We start from the raw sequence: 15,291 nt of genomic DNA on the forward strand, positions 1-15,291 counted from the left end.
AACACTGATAGGGTTGTCTCCCGCTGGAGCCGCGACACTCACACTTTTTCTATGGCATGGGAGGAGATAACTCCAACCCTCGAAGATGTTACCATCCTTCTGTGCTTGAGCACTCGTGGAGATCACTCATTTGATCCAACGTCCCTGACTCCTGCAAAACAAGTTTCTGTCACTGCCCTTCAAAGAGCCTTTCGAGAGGGGTGGAAGTATTGCTCTTGGTCTGATCGTAAGACTGGGGAGCCACTCCAGGAGAGGCCCAAGAGGGACAAAACCACTTATCTTTCTAGCTGAAGCATTTCTTCAAGGACCTGCATCCAGTTGTAGGCGACATCATAGAGGAGAGTCGCAACTCCGTAGTTGAGCCGGGCTACCGCGGCGACACGAATCATCGAAATGACAGAATCTATAAAAATTATTCAACAGGCTCTGTCTTGGAATCTAGGTTTGGATCAAAATAAAGTAATCATGTAATAACTTTTTTCTTCTCATTCATTCAAGATATTATGTAAATGAACCTAGGATAAATCAATGCAATTTAGGAGGAATCAATGAAAGGACATCAATTCAAATCCTGGATTTTCGAATTGAGAGAGATATTGAGAGAGACTCCGAAAAATGGACAAATTCCTTTTCTTAGGAACACATACAAGATGCGTCACTACAAAAAGGATAATGGTAACCCCACCATGGCCGCCTTCGTCAGTTACTTCATTTTTTTTTTTTGTTCTCCCCAGCAACCCTGCTGAGAGTATTAACGCTCTGGTGTTCCCTTTGGCTGTCAAACTTTGTAGCGGTAGTCAGATCCCTCTGGCCCCCCTCTTCTTGGGGAACTTATACTTCCGCCTTGACCTCATCCATTCGGAGATGGAGAGATCCATGGGCCCGCTATGATGTGTAAAGCTCTTTGTACACACTCAGTTCCTGACCGCTTTCTTCTATGAAAGATTCCCTGCCACGGGCCCCGTCCCTAAAGAACATGAGCCTTTCTTCACAGACGAAGTCCTTGATGCAGAGCGTCGTCCAGTTCTAGATGCATAGGGTCAACCTGTCACAAGGCAAGGGCGCCACTCCCTCCCTCCCTTGCATCTCTCGATGGTCTGGTCTTGGCACCAACAGACCCTTTGCAGATTATGTAGACCGCATGGAGGAGTGTGTGTTCTGCCCTTTCACTCAGCTTCTTCCAGGCATTTCTGTGGTTCCATTCTACTTTTTCGAGGCGCGCCATGTTGATTTCTCCCTCGACAGTGTCCAGGCCAACTCCCTTCTTCTTGCTGCAATGATACGCCCCGGATTTCTACCCGAGTGGAACGAGGAGGGCATGTCCAGCGTCATCTATCGACCGGACAGGGTCCTTGAGTAGTTCGGCATTTATCAAGGCATCCCACATGCCCCTCCACTTCAGACTGATTACCACAAGAGCTTTCAGCGGTTTGCCCGTGATTATAACGCTCTACTTGTGGAGAGCTTAGGCTTCATGGAGCTTTCCTCACTTGGAAGAGAGGGCGTTTTTAGACCGACTAAAAGGCTGTTCTGGCACCGTAACCTCAACTCTTTCTTCCACTTTTGCAACAGTGCTCCCGTAGTCCCTGCGATGGAACCCATCCCGCAGCCTGACTTATCTCTTCGTCTGTCGTCTGGCCGAGGGAAACAGACCAGTATATTCTGTCGCTTCAAGCTTCTATCCCTCCCTACCATGGAGAAGCCTCACCCGTCTAGGCAAATTGCTCCCACTAAAGTCGGCACGACAGTTACGGATGACCCGCTCCAGACTAAGGGCAGCCCAAGAGGCAGCGGCATCAGTTACCGAGGCACGTGCCTCACCAAGTAGGAAGAGACTTCGAAAGGTACCCATACTTCAAAAATATTTTGCATTGCTTCCTTGGACTTCTTACATTTACTTTGGTAATCACATAACCTTTTTTCTTCTCAGGGCCCACCGGCCCCGAATGTTCTTCTACTGCCATCAGAATTTCCTCAGATTCAGACGACGACAACGACGACGACATTCCCATTGCTACAAGGGTCACAAGGTTTAGGACCAGCAGGGCAGTACTTCCAGATGTTGAAGAAGAACCAAGTGCTGGGGCCGCACCAACTACTGAGGCTGAGCCAATTGTGGAGGCTGCAGAAAATGAAGTTCCCCCTGCTGTGAAAGTTGTTGCGGGCGGCCTAGTCGCTGAGGGTGCAGAGCCATCAAACCGCTGATTCTGTGCACTTCGATCGTTCCTCTATCGGCGGAGATGATTTTTTCCCTGAGACCCCAAGGGAAGATAACGGCATGAGAGAGCCGCTGGAAGTTGCACCACCTCCCTTTGGAGCTGCATCTGGTGGTTCCTCCCAGTCCACTGAGTCTCCATTGGTTCAGCAGACCCCACTTCAGAACGCCCAAATGGATGAGGAGAGTGCAAGTGGGCTGCTTCCACTGTTCTGCTGTGACCCCTCTAAATTTGGACCGACTTACAAAGGTAACTGTCACTTTAGCCACCCACACTGTTACTGCTGTCGCTGGGACCTCTGCCCCAATTGCTTCAACAACCTCTGAACAGCTGGCAGACTTGTACCCCACTCACTTTTCGGAAGTGCCAACTGACCTTGGGGTATCCCAAGATTTTCATACTGGCATGGATACCACTGCGGTTCTAGATCTGAACGTTGGAGACTACCAGATGGATAAGCTCTTTTCGGAGCGACATAACAGTGCAGGTAGCTTTAGAGGCAGTCGATGGTTTCCTCGAGCATGCAGACAACGTGGCGATGATAGGGCCAATTCTGAACCCATCATCTACTCTTGTCAACTTGTAGTACCCGCTGCTGCTTGCCTCAGCAACTTTGCAGGGGCCTTCCCATCTTGGTGAGAACTTGGGAATTGGTTGCCCCCGCATGATTGCGTCCACTGTCTTCCATACCAAGTCCCCTTTATTGAACTTCTTGTGCTGAACAGATTGATTGTAGGCACGAGCTACAGATTGATAATACTTTTCCATTGCCCGCGAGGCCCGATCTCTTCTTTCTTCAGCTGCCTCTATGTCATTCTTTCTGTTGTCTGGAACTAACTGTGCTGACATAGCCATTCTTGCTGAGGGTACTGCTAACTCAACTCGTAACACAGCTTCGGACCCGTACACTAGGGAAAATGGGGTTGCCTGAGTTGGCTTTCTCTTTGATGTTCTATATGCCCAGAGTCCTACGAGGAGTCGTTCAGACCATGTGCCCCTTGCTTCATCCATCATTTTACTCAATATTCGGATGATGGTTTTGTTGGTCGCCTCAGCTTGTCCATTCCCTTAGGGGTAGGCGTTCAGCAGTCTTCCCACATGACGATTTACAAAGGGAGTTCCATTGTCGCACAGCATTACTTTTGGTATGCCAAACCTACAGATTATGCTTTCTCTGATGAAGTTGGCTACTCCTGCCCCATCTACCTTCCTCATCGGTATAGCCTCCACCCCCACTTGGTAGTAACTTCAGTCGCTGTAATCTGTGGCCACTCGATTGCTGCGCTGTCAAATGCCCAAGCATGGAACACGTAAGGGGTCTTGATGTTGTGCAGCTCAACCGCCGGTGCATGTATCAAGTTCCGAAACTTCTAGCAGGATTGGCATCTCCTTACAAAGTTTTTAGCATCTTTTACCATTGTCGGCAGTAGTAGCCGAGGTGAATAAGATGTCCACATAATCGCTGCCCTCTTTGATGTTCTGTCTTGTGGGCTTCCCTCAGCACCTCATTTGCCTCATCCTTTGGTCAAGGAAGAAGTGGAGGGCCCGCCTCTTAACTCTGATTGCATCGGCTTTGTTCTTAGGCCGTGTGCCATTTCCAAGGTAGTCGACATATGGCTGCCTCCATTCTTCACTGCATAAAAAATGGGCTTCCTTTTCCTTAGGATGCGATTGGCATTTTGCACATTGCCTCTATAACTCAGTACTTTCCTTTTCCATCTCTGGCCAGTAATACCCTTGCCTCTATATCCGTCAGTATAGACTGATATCTCCATCTCCACAAGACTTAGCATGGATCTGCTTAACTCTCTAAGTTGCTTCTTGTCTACCGACGCACCTTGCCAGCAAGTTATTGGCACCTCGAAAGTACAACTCTCCTCTGAAGAGCATAAATTATGCAAGTTCTGCTGGTCTGATTGTTCCCTGGCCCGTTTTCAACTATTCTGTTGGATTATATCGGTTTTCCATCTCGTAGCATCTTGCACGGTATGTTCTTCGGCTAACACTGCTGGTGCTGTTCTTTTCTTGATGACGATGGCTATACTATCATCTAATATATCCACCTTTGCCCCCAGTGTAGCCAAGGCATCGGGGAAACGATTTTGTGTTCGAGGGGTATGTTGGATTTGGACATCATCAAATTGAGTGAGCAACCCTTGAACCCCGGTGCGATACGGGCCCAACAGAGGCTCCTTTAAGGCGAAATCACCCATTGTTTGCCTGACAACTAACTCGGAGTCGCCCCAAATTTTCAACTTGCGGAGGCCCTTCTTTTGGGCAGCGATTAGACCCAATATCAACGTCTCATATTCAACCTCGTTGTTTGAACATTCAAAATCAAGCTTATATGATAGATGAAACTTCTCTCCTTCCGCACTGGTTAGTGTTATGCCAGCTCCGCCTTTCCCAGATCCCGAAGCTCCATCAAATTTTAAGTCCCAATAAGCCTCAACTGCAGCTGCTGAGACATGGACCTCACTTGGTAGAGATACCTCAGCAGGTTCATGTTCACCAGATGGGAATTGGGCCAGTAAGTCTGCAACTGTTTGGCTCTTAATAGCCTTGGGATTAACATAAGTGATGTCATATTCTGCTAGAGCCAAAAGCCATCTTGCCATTCTTCCAGTCAGAGCGGGTTTGCTTAGCAAATAGCGGACCAGATCACTCCAGGGTCACAACATGGATCGGGTGTGCCAAAAAATAGTGGCGCAACTTCCGCGCTGTGAAGATTAAGGCTAAACAATGCCTCTTAATTGGGGTATATCGCGACTTAACACCATTGACTTTGCGACTGATGTAATAGACTGGCTTCTAAATGCCATCTATGTCTTGGACAAGTAGAGCTCCAATAGACCGAGGTGTAGACGTCAGGTACAGTAACAGAGGCTTGTTGGGTTGTAGGGCAATCATTGTAAGTGCTTTCTTCACCATATCAAATGCCTGCTGGTATTCTTGCAACCATTCAAACTTGCGATTCCCTTTCAGCAGTGTCTCAAAGGAAAAAGTTTTCTCAGCAAGGGCTGGAATGAACCCCCTGAGGTATGACACTTTGCCTAGGAATTTCTTCAAAGCCTTTTGAGAGTGTGGTGGTGGCATCTCCATGATTGATTTAATCTTATTATCCCTATCTACTTCAATCCCCCGCCGGAGTACAAAAAAGCCAAGGAACTTGCCGGCGGTAACTCCTAAGGCACACTTGAGAGGGTTCATCTTTAGGCAGAATTTGCGACACCGCTGAAAAACTTTTTCCAAGTCACAGAGGTGCCGGTTTGCCTCGATAGACTTGACCACCAGATCATCCACATATACTTCCACTTCATGCTGCAATATGTCATGGAACACTGCAATCATAGCCCGTTGGTAGGCTGCCCCCGCGTTTTTCAAGCCGAAGGGCATCACCGTATAGAAAAAATTTCCCAAGGGTGTTCTAAATGCTGTTTTTTCTGCATTTTCTGATGCCATTTTGAACTGGTTATAACCACTGAACCCATCCATAAAGGAGAACATCTTATGGCCCGCAGTAGAATCGACAAGTGTGTCAACATTGGGCAATGGAAACTCATCTTTCGGGCAGGCCTCATTCATTCAGGTCGAGAGAGTCTACGCAGACCCTGATCTGGCCGTTCTTCTCTACAAGCACAATATTTGCTAACCAAGTTGGGTACTGTATAGGCTCAATGAACTTGGCCCTCGACAACTTTTCTACCTCTTCCTTAATCTTTGCCTCAAGGTCAGGGTGATACTTTCGAGCATGCAGCTTTATTGGCTTAGAGTTGGGAAAAGCATCCAGGTGATGTGTGACAAAAGATGGGTCAGGACCAGGCATCTCATCGTATGCCCAAGCAAAGACGTCACTGTACCGCTTCAGTAGTGTTATCAATTCTGCCTTAGCTGTTGGAGCCATTGCGTCGCTGATGAACACGGGGCCTACTCTGCCTTGGTAAGTCGCTGAGGTTGACCTCAGCAAGCACCTCCTGCTGCGGTTTGGGTCTATCTTGCACGCATTCAAGGGCGGGCTCAGGCGTCTCCACCAACTCTTCTTAGGACTCGTAGTCGTCACATTTATTTGTCTCAGGGCCATCCTCCCAAGGTATGAAGCCTGGCCTCCAAGACCCGTCATAGGTAGTAAACTGTCTTACCGCCCTCATGTACCTTAACAATCCTGGGCGGAGGACTTGTGGACTTGCTGCTCCTCTTCTGCCCACTACTTTCTAGAGCAGCCTCTACATCCCGAATGCCTTCCCATTTTGGCAATTTTACTCCTGCAACTTTACCGGTCCTTGGAGTTTCACCCGTTGACAACTTAGTAAAGAAAACTGCATCCGAATAGTGTGTCTCCTCAACCCCAAATGGTTGTTCAGACGCATTTATATGGTTACTGTGCGCTTTCCTAACTTTGCCTTCACGCATTGGTGATAACTCGACGGGATAGCTCCATATCAGTGCGTCCAAGCTCTGTTAAGTATCATGTGGCAATTTGTGTCCGCTTCAATCACATGAAACTTGGTTGCGGAACGGATATCACCGACTGCTAAGTCCACGACCACATGGCCCTTGGTATCTTTTTTCTCGCCGCCAAAACCCCTCACAGTGATGGGTTGGCAAACCATCCTGGACTCTGGGATACCAGCCTTCACAAAGGTGTCAGTAGTGAGGATGTTTATGGACGCCCCCGCCATCAAGGAAAGCACGCTTGAACTCTACATCATTGATGTATGGTGTGACAAAAAGAGGACGATTATGGGGAAATGAGTATGCTCTGTGCCTCTGAAAAAGTAATGGCCCCATAAGCTTCCTAGATGCACCGAGGAGCATACTCCTTACCCTCAGCAACTTCATCATGGTGCACTTCAAAGATATTAATAAGGGCTTTTGTTGCTTCCAACCTGGCGGCTTAGCTCAGTCCCAACTGGTCAGAGAAGGCACAAAACTTAACAGAGTTTTGCAAGGCCTGGGCATTAGCATCCTCTGCGAATTTTGCCTCTACAGGTACTGTCTCAGGGAGCAGGCCGGTTGCAATATCTTCTAACTCATCATAGTAAGACGCCATATGCACTTGATCACGCACAGGCCTGAGATAGCCAATCATATATGTACATTCTTCCCCTTCCCCTTGTGGTTAGGATAAGCGTTCTTCCGCACATCACGGTTACCGGCATCTTTGAACTTTAGCTCATTAGCGTCAACTTTCTTCTTGAAGATACTTTTCAAGGTCCAAAAGTCCCTAGTAGGGTGTCTAGTGCTTCTGTGATAGACACAATAATCCGAGCTTTTTTTGTCCTTCTTGGTTGGAGGGACATCAACTGGAGGCAAGGTAAGTTTACCATCAGCTACCCATTCTTTAACCAGAGCCTTAACATTCTCAAGGCTGCAAGGACATGGATTTCTGTCCTCATAACTCTTTCTCTTCCGAGAGGACGTCGTCTCCCCTTGCGAGCGGCTCCCTCCTGCAGAGGTTACCGCAGCAACTCTGCTACTGCGAGGGTAGCGGTGGCTGTCACAAGATCTGTGCAAGGGACCAGTGGTACTAAGATTCCTAGCTGCCTCAATCAAGGCTGAAATCGTAGGCTCTTCACCCTCTTTTCGGACATCTCGCCCAAGGGTGAGGGTTGTAACTTTCTCTTGGACTTGGAAGAACTTCGTATGGAACTTGTTCACCATCTCCTCCTAACTCTTGATCGAGTGGGGAGCCAAGTTCACATACCAACTGCAAACCCTTTCAGTAAGTGGACTGGGAGAACACCCGAAGGCGCAGAGAGTGGTCACTGCCATGGACACCAAGAGTTTTAATGAACCTCACCACCTGTTCTATCGCATTGCCTTGTTTCCCATCAAACTTAATAAACTTGGACACTGTATACCCAGTTGGGTATGGCATGGTTAATATCTCCTAAGAGTATGGGGCCCTCACATCTGAGTCAGGGAGAGATGGGAGTTGCTTCTTGCTACGCTCTTGCTCGAGCATAGCTTGTACATCGGCTAGAGTAACAAAGTGAGTAAGTTGGAATGGTCCAGTCTACTCCGGGGTAGCTGAACCAGCGGCCACACCGTTTGCCTAAAGTACTACCGAAGGCACCTGGATCGGAGCCCGAACCTCAGGGAACAGGTTAGGAACTGGGTTTGGGACTGCTACGGGCAGAGGTGCTTGCGCTGGAGCTGGTCGAGAAGCCATGGCCATAATAGCCTCAGTGAGAGTTTGCAAAGCTGCCAGGATCTCCCTCTGTGTATCCTGGAGTGACTGAACTGCCTCAATCACAACACTGTGGTCACGGTCCTCTGCATGTGCTGCTCCGCCATTTGAAGAACCTTGCTGAACTTCATCCTCTGCCATTTTTTCCAGTGAGGTGAGTAAACCACTGCGGGTATGAACCATCAACAAAGCAACCTCCCCAGCGGAGTCGCCAGAAATGTAAGGGGGTTCAAGGTTAGCGAAGGTGATTAGAGAGGCAAAACTATGCTAATGGTCCAAGAATGGTGGAAGTGGCTTGAGAATGAGCAGCAGCAACGGTTTGGAAGTTGGAGAGTGTGCAGCTAGGTGAGGGTGAAGCAAGTAGCTCAAGAAAAAATGTATGGCAGTGCCAAAATGGGCAACATCTCTCCCAAATCCCCAAAATTCCTGTTGTTGAACCTTGGGAAATGGGTCGTATTTATATAGGCTTTCCCTTGGCACCAAGAATACACCAAGTGGCCAAATAGAGAGAGGACATGTGTCCTAGATGATCACATGGAATATTATGCCTTGAGCCACCAAGCTGAAGGTGCCACGTGTCCTTCTGCATGTACTGTGCACTATCTGTTTGCCTCCACAACTACCTTTTTGAGCCTCAGCAAGTGTAGTTGCGACGGGAGCGTTAGGCACTGCAACTCCCTCCTGAGCCTCAGCAAGTGCAATTGCGACAGGAGCGTTTGCCGCTGCACTTGCCTTCTCAGCTCGAACCTCAGAAAGTGCACTTGCAACGATAAACCTTGCTACTGCACTTGCCTTCTCAGTTCTACTTGGCCACTGCATGCATTCTCAGGACTCCATTAGTCTGCTATCAACTATGTTCGTGCTCACTGCAGCGAAGCCTTCACCCTTAGCCACCTAACCACAAACTCCCCATCTTCCCAGGCGAAGGCCACAGCCAAGCTTGCTATTAGCCGTGCTGTGCCTTAGTACCAAGCCCAAGGAGCTTCCTTAGTCCTGCCAGTGCGACTAAGGCAGGTCTATGACCTGGGTAATGGAAAGGGAGTCCCTTATGATTGGGCTACCCTGCTCCCATCTTCGCAGGATCGTCGCGGTAAACTGGTGCCATGGGCCTGCCATCAGCTCCAACCAGTAAGTCTTGGGGCTTGCTATCAGTGCCAAGTTAAGTGAATTTTGGGGCCTGCCATCAGCCCAGGGCTAGTAATGCCTTGAGGCCTGGTATCAGCGCTAGGCAATACCCTCTACTTGCAGAGGGGAAGCTTTTCCCAGAGACTGCTATCACCTTGGCGGGATGTTCCCTCCACATGTTGGTTGCTGCGTTAGTCATTTCCCGTGACAAGTTCAAATGGCATAACCGACAATATTGGAGATGGCGGCGCCGACAAAATGCCTATGCAACTTGGGCGCCTCTGCAACTTGGTTGCTTTGGTTCTCTCCTTCCCTTAGCAACTCCAGGTGGCGACGGAACCGAGAATACTTGGAATGGCGACGCTAAGACAAAATGCTTCCGCAACTTGGTCATCGCAACTGTTGCCTCTGCAACTTAGTTGTTTCGGCTTTCTCTTTCCCTCGTCAACTTTGGATGGCGGCAGGGCCGAAGATATTAAGAATGGCAGCGCTGAGGCAAAGTACCTCGGTAACTTCCCCGCTGCATGTATTCCCTCTGCAACTTGACCGTCGCATGTGTTCCCGCTGCAACTTGACTCGGTCATTTTCCTTCGTGGAGTCTGTTTGGACCCTTGGCAGGTTGGACCTACACCGACCCACTGTTGGCCCACTTCCCTCGGCCTTTAGCCCATGCTCCTTTTTCATTCCTGGTCGCCTCTTTGGGGCGACCTCAGTACTTAGGCCCATACTTAATTTGGGGTTTAATTTCTGACCCTCTACATTTGCCCCCTGCCCCAGTGGAGGACACGTTCCTGGTTTCCCGCCAGCAAGTAACCTCAGGGTTCGTCGGTTCGGTCAGAAGTTGTGTCGGCTCTTAAAAGGATCACCCTTTCGACTGACGGGTCATAATGGGCCAAGGGAAGCGTGTCGACGCCCTTTTGCTACTTTCTTTATAAACAGCATCCTTGGGACCACTGGTTCCCACTTCCGCCCAAACACACTTTCTGTCTCCTTGTCTTCTTCTCTTCCTTGTCCCCACTTTTCAAAGTCTTTTTTACTTTTCTTTATACTTCCTTATGGCCAGAACAAGGTTTCTACCCGACAGGACTGACCCACCCCCTACTGAGTGGAGGAGGGCCTCACACTTTGGAGGGCTAGCTGACCTTTTCTGGAAGGCCGTTGACACCTTCGTTCCTGATGCCCTTCCTTTGGAGGAGCCTCTACTTCCGTTTGGTGAGGCAGCTTTGGATGATGCTAACATGGTGAACCCAGTCTCTGTGCTGCGGTTTCGCGTAGAGCGTGGTGACTTCCCCCATTCACACATCGACTATCGCACTCACTCGGGCCTTTCAACAGGCTGGTCCCTCTGGGTTGATGACATCATTGCAGATGGTGGCTTCGAGCAGCGATTACGGGATGTTCGTCTCTACAATGCCGTTTCGATTTCAAGGGAGTTATCAGTGCGCAAAGTACAGACCAACATTGATATAGTTGTCTCCTGCTGGAGCTGTGACACTCACACTTTTTCTATGGCATGGGTGGAGATAACTCCAACCCTCGAAGATGTTGTCGTCCTTCTGTACTTGAGCACTCGTGGAGATCGCCCCTTCGATCCAGCATCACTGACTCCTACAGAACAAGTTGTTGTCACTGCCCTCCAAGGTGCCTTTCAAGAGGCGCGGAAGTATAGCTCTTGGTCTGATCTTAGGACCGGGGAACTACTCTAGGAGAGGCCCAAGAGGGACAAAACCACTTATCTTTCTGGCTGAAGCATTTCTTCAAGGACCTACAACCAGTTGTGGGCGACATCACAGAGGAGAGTTGCAACTCCGTAGTTGGGACGGCTACCGTGTCGACTTGTACTTGGCCGCCTTCGTCAGTAACTTCATTTTGATTTTTTTTGTTCTCCCCAGCAACCCTATGACAGATTCCCTGCCACGGGGCCCGTCCCTAAAGAACATGAGCATTTCTTCATAGACGAAGTCCTTGATGCAGAGGGTCGTCCTGTTCTAGATGCAAAGGGTCGACTTGTCACGAGCCAAGTGTGCCACTCCCTCCCTTGCATCCCTCAGTGGTCTGGTCTTGGCACCAACAGACCCTTTGCAGATTATGTAGACCACATGGAGGAGTGTGTGTTCCGCCATTTCACTCAGCTTCTTCCAGGCATTTTTGTGGTTCAATTCTCTTTTTTCGAGGCTTGCCATGTTGATTTCTCCCTCGACAGTGTCCAGGCTAACTCCCTTCTTATTGCTGCCATGATACGCACCGATTTCTACCCGTGTGGAACGAGGAGGGCATGTCCAGCGTCATCTATCGACCGGACAAGGTCCCTGAGCAGTTCGACATGGATTAGGGCGTCCCACAAGCCCCTCCACTTCAGATTGATTACCACTAGAGCTTTCAACGGTTTTTCCGTGATTATACCGCTCTACTTGTGGAGGGTTTAGGCCTCATGGAGCTTTCCTCACTTGGAAGAGTGGGCGCCTTTACTCCCAGTAAAAGGGTGTTCTGGCACCACAACCTCAATTCTTTCTTCAACTTTTGCAACAATGCTCCCGTAGTCCCTGCTAGGGGTGGGCGCGGATCGGTTGCGGCCACGAAACCTCTAATCCGCCATCCGTCCGCCAGATTGGCGGATTGGAGAAAATCAATCCACATCCGTCCGCCAATCCGGCGGATGCGGATTGAGCGGATGAGCGGATTGGCGGATGGATACGAATCGGTTTGGCGGTTTAAAAGTTTACAAATTTTCAACATAATTTAATTGTGTGCGCACTTCCTTAAAAAAAAAAAAAAAAGGCATAATTCAAGTTTGCATAATTCAATATTCAAGTGTGCATAATTCTGGTAGTGGCATAATTCAAGTGTGCTGTGCATAATTCCAGTGGGCATTTCTTAAACAACTTGGGCAATGCAAAAATAACCTGGGCAATTCAAGTGTGCTGTGCATAATTCTAGTGAGCATTTCTTGAACAACCTGGGCAATTCAAGTCAGCTGTGCATAATTCAAGTGTGTTGTGCATAATTCCAGTGACATTTCTTAAACAACTTGGGCAAAAACAACTGCCAAAAACCAATAAAAAAAAACATTGAAAATATGCTTTTGAAATCCATGCTATGTTGTTCCCTATAATTTCAAACAAGATGAAATCATCTAAATAAACTCTGTTGTATGAGAAAGAAATTGTGGCACAACAGACAAGAAAATGTTCTCAAGTAATACAGGGAAATAGGACAATATAAAGAGCAGAGCAATAAGAATGAGAAAGAAGGTCGTGAGGTTTCTGTTTGGTTAGACATATCTTGGAAGTGCTTCCACTGCATCAAAGTTCCAAAAAAAAAAATGTTTCCAGGATGCCAACCAATTAGCACATGTAAAGAAGGATAATTGATAATGTAGTCAAAAATGTGTTTAGATCTTTAATTTGTGAAAAGAAAAGGAAATTGGTAATAAAAAGTAAAACAATAAAAAAGGTAATTTATACTTTATTCACTTTTTGTTACTCCATTCTTTCCAAACACAGCAGAAAGACACAAAAGCACACGAAATAAACTGGTTGGCCTTTGATTTCATAACTTGAGAGAAGCAGAGAATTATTTACAGCAGCTAGAAGTAAGAAGCACAAACATGCTTCACATATTCACAGAAGCAGTATTTACAATAAAGAATCTGCATTTTACATGTAAAGCAACCTGATCACGTCACGGTTTGACACAAGCCTAACCCTAACAACCTGAAGAACCTAACATAATGACCTGAAAACTTCAAGATACATGTCTTCTTCCCCGTCATTAGTACTCCAAGGCGCAATTAACAACATTACCCACAATTTTGCCAGATTGCAGAGAAAGAAGGCACCTTTCTTTGTTTTAATTTCCTTTTCTCTTTTCTTTTTTTTGTCGGTAAATTTTAACTATTTTTCTTCCCCTTCTAAATATTTAATCTATATCATAACATACTCTATTCAAATATTTGCCTCAGAACTAGTACAGTAACCAATCAGTATGCTTCAGCGATATGGAAGAGAAGAAAGCCACTGCTCTGCATACTTCTTATATATTTCAATGAAGTTCTTATCTTTTTCCAAAACAAACAAATAAACTAACAAACCCTTAACAAACAAAATTAAGTTCCATTCAAGGTATAACACATTAATGCACACAATTTCAACATGTGATGAACTGAGAGACATAAAAGGTTGCTCACAAGGCAATCTTAACCATGGAGTCTAGGTCATCAATTTGGGCTGTCATTGATCAAATACTCAGACACAAGAAATAAGCATATCTGTAACTTAATTTAACACATGATTAATTTAATACTCAGAAATAAGGCAACCTTAAACATGATTAAATACTCAGAAACAAGGCAACCTGAAACATGATTAATTTGACACAGTGAAAGCCCTAAGTAATTAGCAGAACACAGTCGAAGCCCTATCAGAACACAGTCGAAGCCCTGAAAAAATAAGCAAATCTCTACAAAGACAAGAAGAGAAGAGAAGAGAAGAGAAGAAGCTGAAGCCCTAATTACTAAAAAAATAACAAAATAAAAACACAGAACACAGTTTCTGATCACCGATCGAAGACAAAAAGCGAAGAGAAGAGAAGAGAAGAGAAGAAGAGAAGAGAAGAGAAGATTACCTTCGAATCGATGCTTCGATCGCTGCTCACCACCACCACTGTCGCCGATCGCCGATCGTCGATAGCCACCATTGTCACCGACGCCGATTGTTTCTCGTCTCCTCCGTTCAAGTGTGTGTGTGTGTGAGAGAGAGAGAGAGAGAAGAGAGAGAGAGAGACATACATAGTCGTTGAACAAACCTAGGGCTACAAACCTCAAATGAAAACAACAGGGGCAAGGCAAGATTGGGGGGGGGGAAAAAAGGGAAAATTAGTGTGGGCGGACGGGTCGGGTAAATCAATAGAATTGGCGGATTACCCGTGACCCGACCCGCACCCGCGAAATTGGTATTTCTAGACCCGCATCCGTCCGCCAGGTGTCACGCATCCGTCCGTTGTGCCTCGGGTCGGGTCGGGTCGGGCGGGTGAGGCGGGTCGGCAGATCCGTTGCACACCCCTAGTCCCTGCGATGAAACCCATCCCGCAGCCTCACTTATCTCTTCGTCTGCCCTCCGGCCGAGGGAAACAGACCAGTATATTCTGTCGCTTCAAGCCTCTATCCCTGCCTACCGTGGAGAAGCCTCACCCGTCTGGGGCAAATTGCTCCCCCTCAAGTCGGCACGACAGTACGGATGAACCGCTCCAGATAAAGGGCAGCCCAAGAGGCAGCGGTATCAGTTGCCGAGGCACGTGCCTCACCAAGTAGGAACAAACTCCGAAAGGTACCCATACTTAGAAAATATTTTGCATTGCTTCCTCGGACTTCTTACATTTACTTTGGTAATCACATAACCTTTTTACTTTTAGGGCCCACCGACCATACCACCGGCCCCGGACGTTCTTATACTGCCAACGGAATTTTCTCAGATTCAGACGACGACGACCTTCCCATTGCTACAAGGGTCACAAGGTTCAAGACCTGCACTTCCAGATGTTGAAGAAGAACCAAGTGCTGGGGTGGCACCAACTACTGAGGCTGAGCCAATTGTGGAGGCTGCAGAAAATGAAGTTCCCCTGCTGTGGAAGTTGTTGCGGGCGACCTAGTTGCTGAGGGTGCAGAGCCTCCAAACCCCGCTGATTCTGTGCACTCCGACCATTCCTCTATCGGCGGAGATGATTTTTTCCATGAGACCCCAAGGGAAGATAGCAGCATGAGAG

At 47.7% G+C, this 15,291-nt stretch overlaps 3 protein-coding genes across 17 annotated transcripts in view; all 3 read right to left on the reverse strand.

Annotated features, from left to right (window-relative positions):
• Positions 1-15,291, reverse strand: part of LOC114276329 (arginine--tRNA ligase, cytoplasmic-like) — a 62,275-nt gene that overhangs the window by 30,111 nt on the left and 16,873 nt on the right. The window lies entirely within an intron of this gene.
• LOC145819036 (uncharacterized) lies at positions 2,640-3,227 on the reverse strand. The gene has a single exon (XM_082913017.1). The coding sequence runs from the start codon at positions 3,225-3,227 to the stop codon at positions 2,640-2,642; it is 588 nt and encodes a 195-aa protein (XP_082769143.1).
• Positions 4,151-4,834, reverse strand: LOC145819037 (uncharacterized). The gene has a single exon (XM_082913018.1). The coding sequence runs from the start codon at positions 4,832-4,834 to the stop codon at positions 4,151-4,153; it is 684 nt and encodes a 227-aa protein (XP_082769144.1).

Source organism: Camellia sinensis, chromosome 2 (genome assembly GCF_055761805.1).
Source record: "Camellia sinensis isolate YWXY chromosome 2, ASM5576180v1, whole genome shotgun sequence".
Lineage (NCBI taxonomy): Eukaryota > Viridiplantae > Streptophyta > Magnoliopsida > Ericales > Theaceae > Camellia > Camellia sinensis.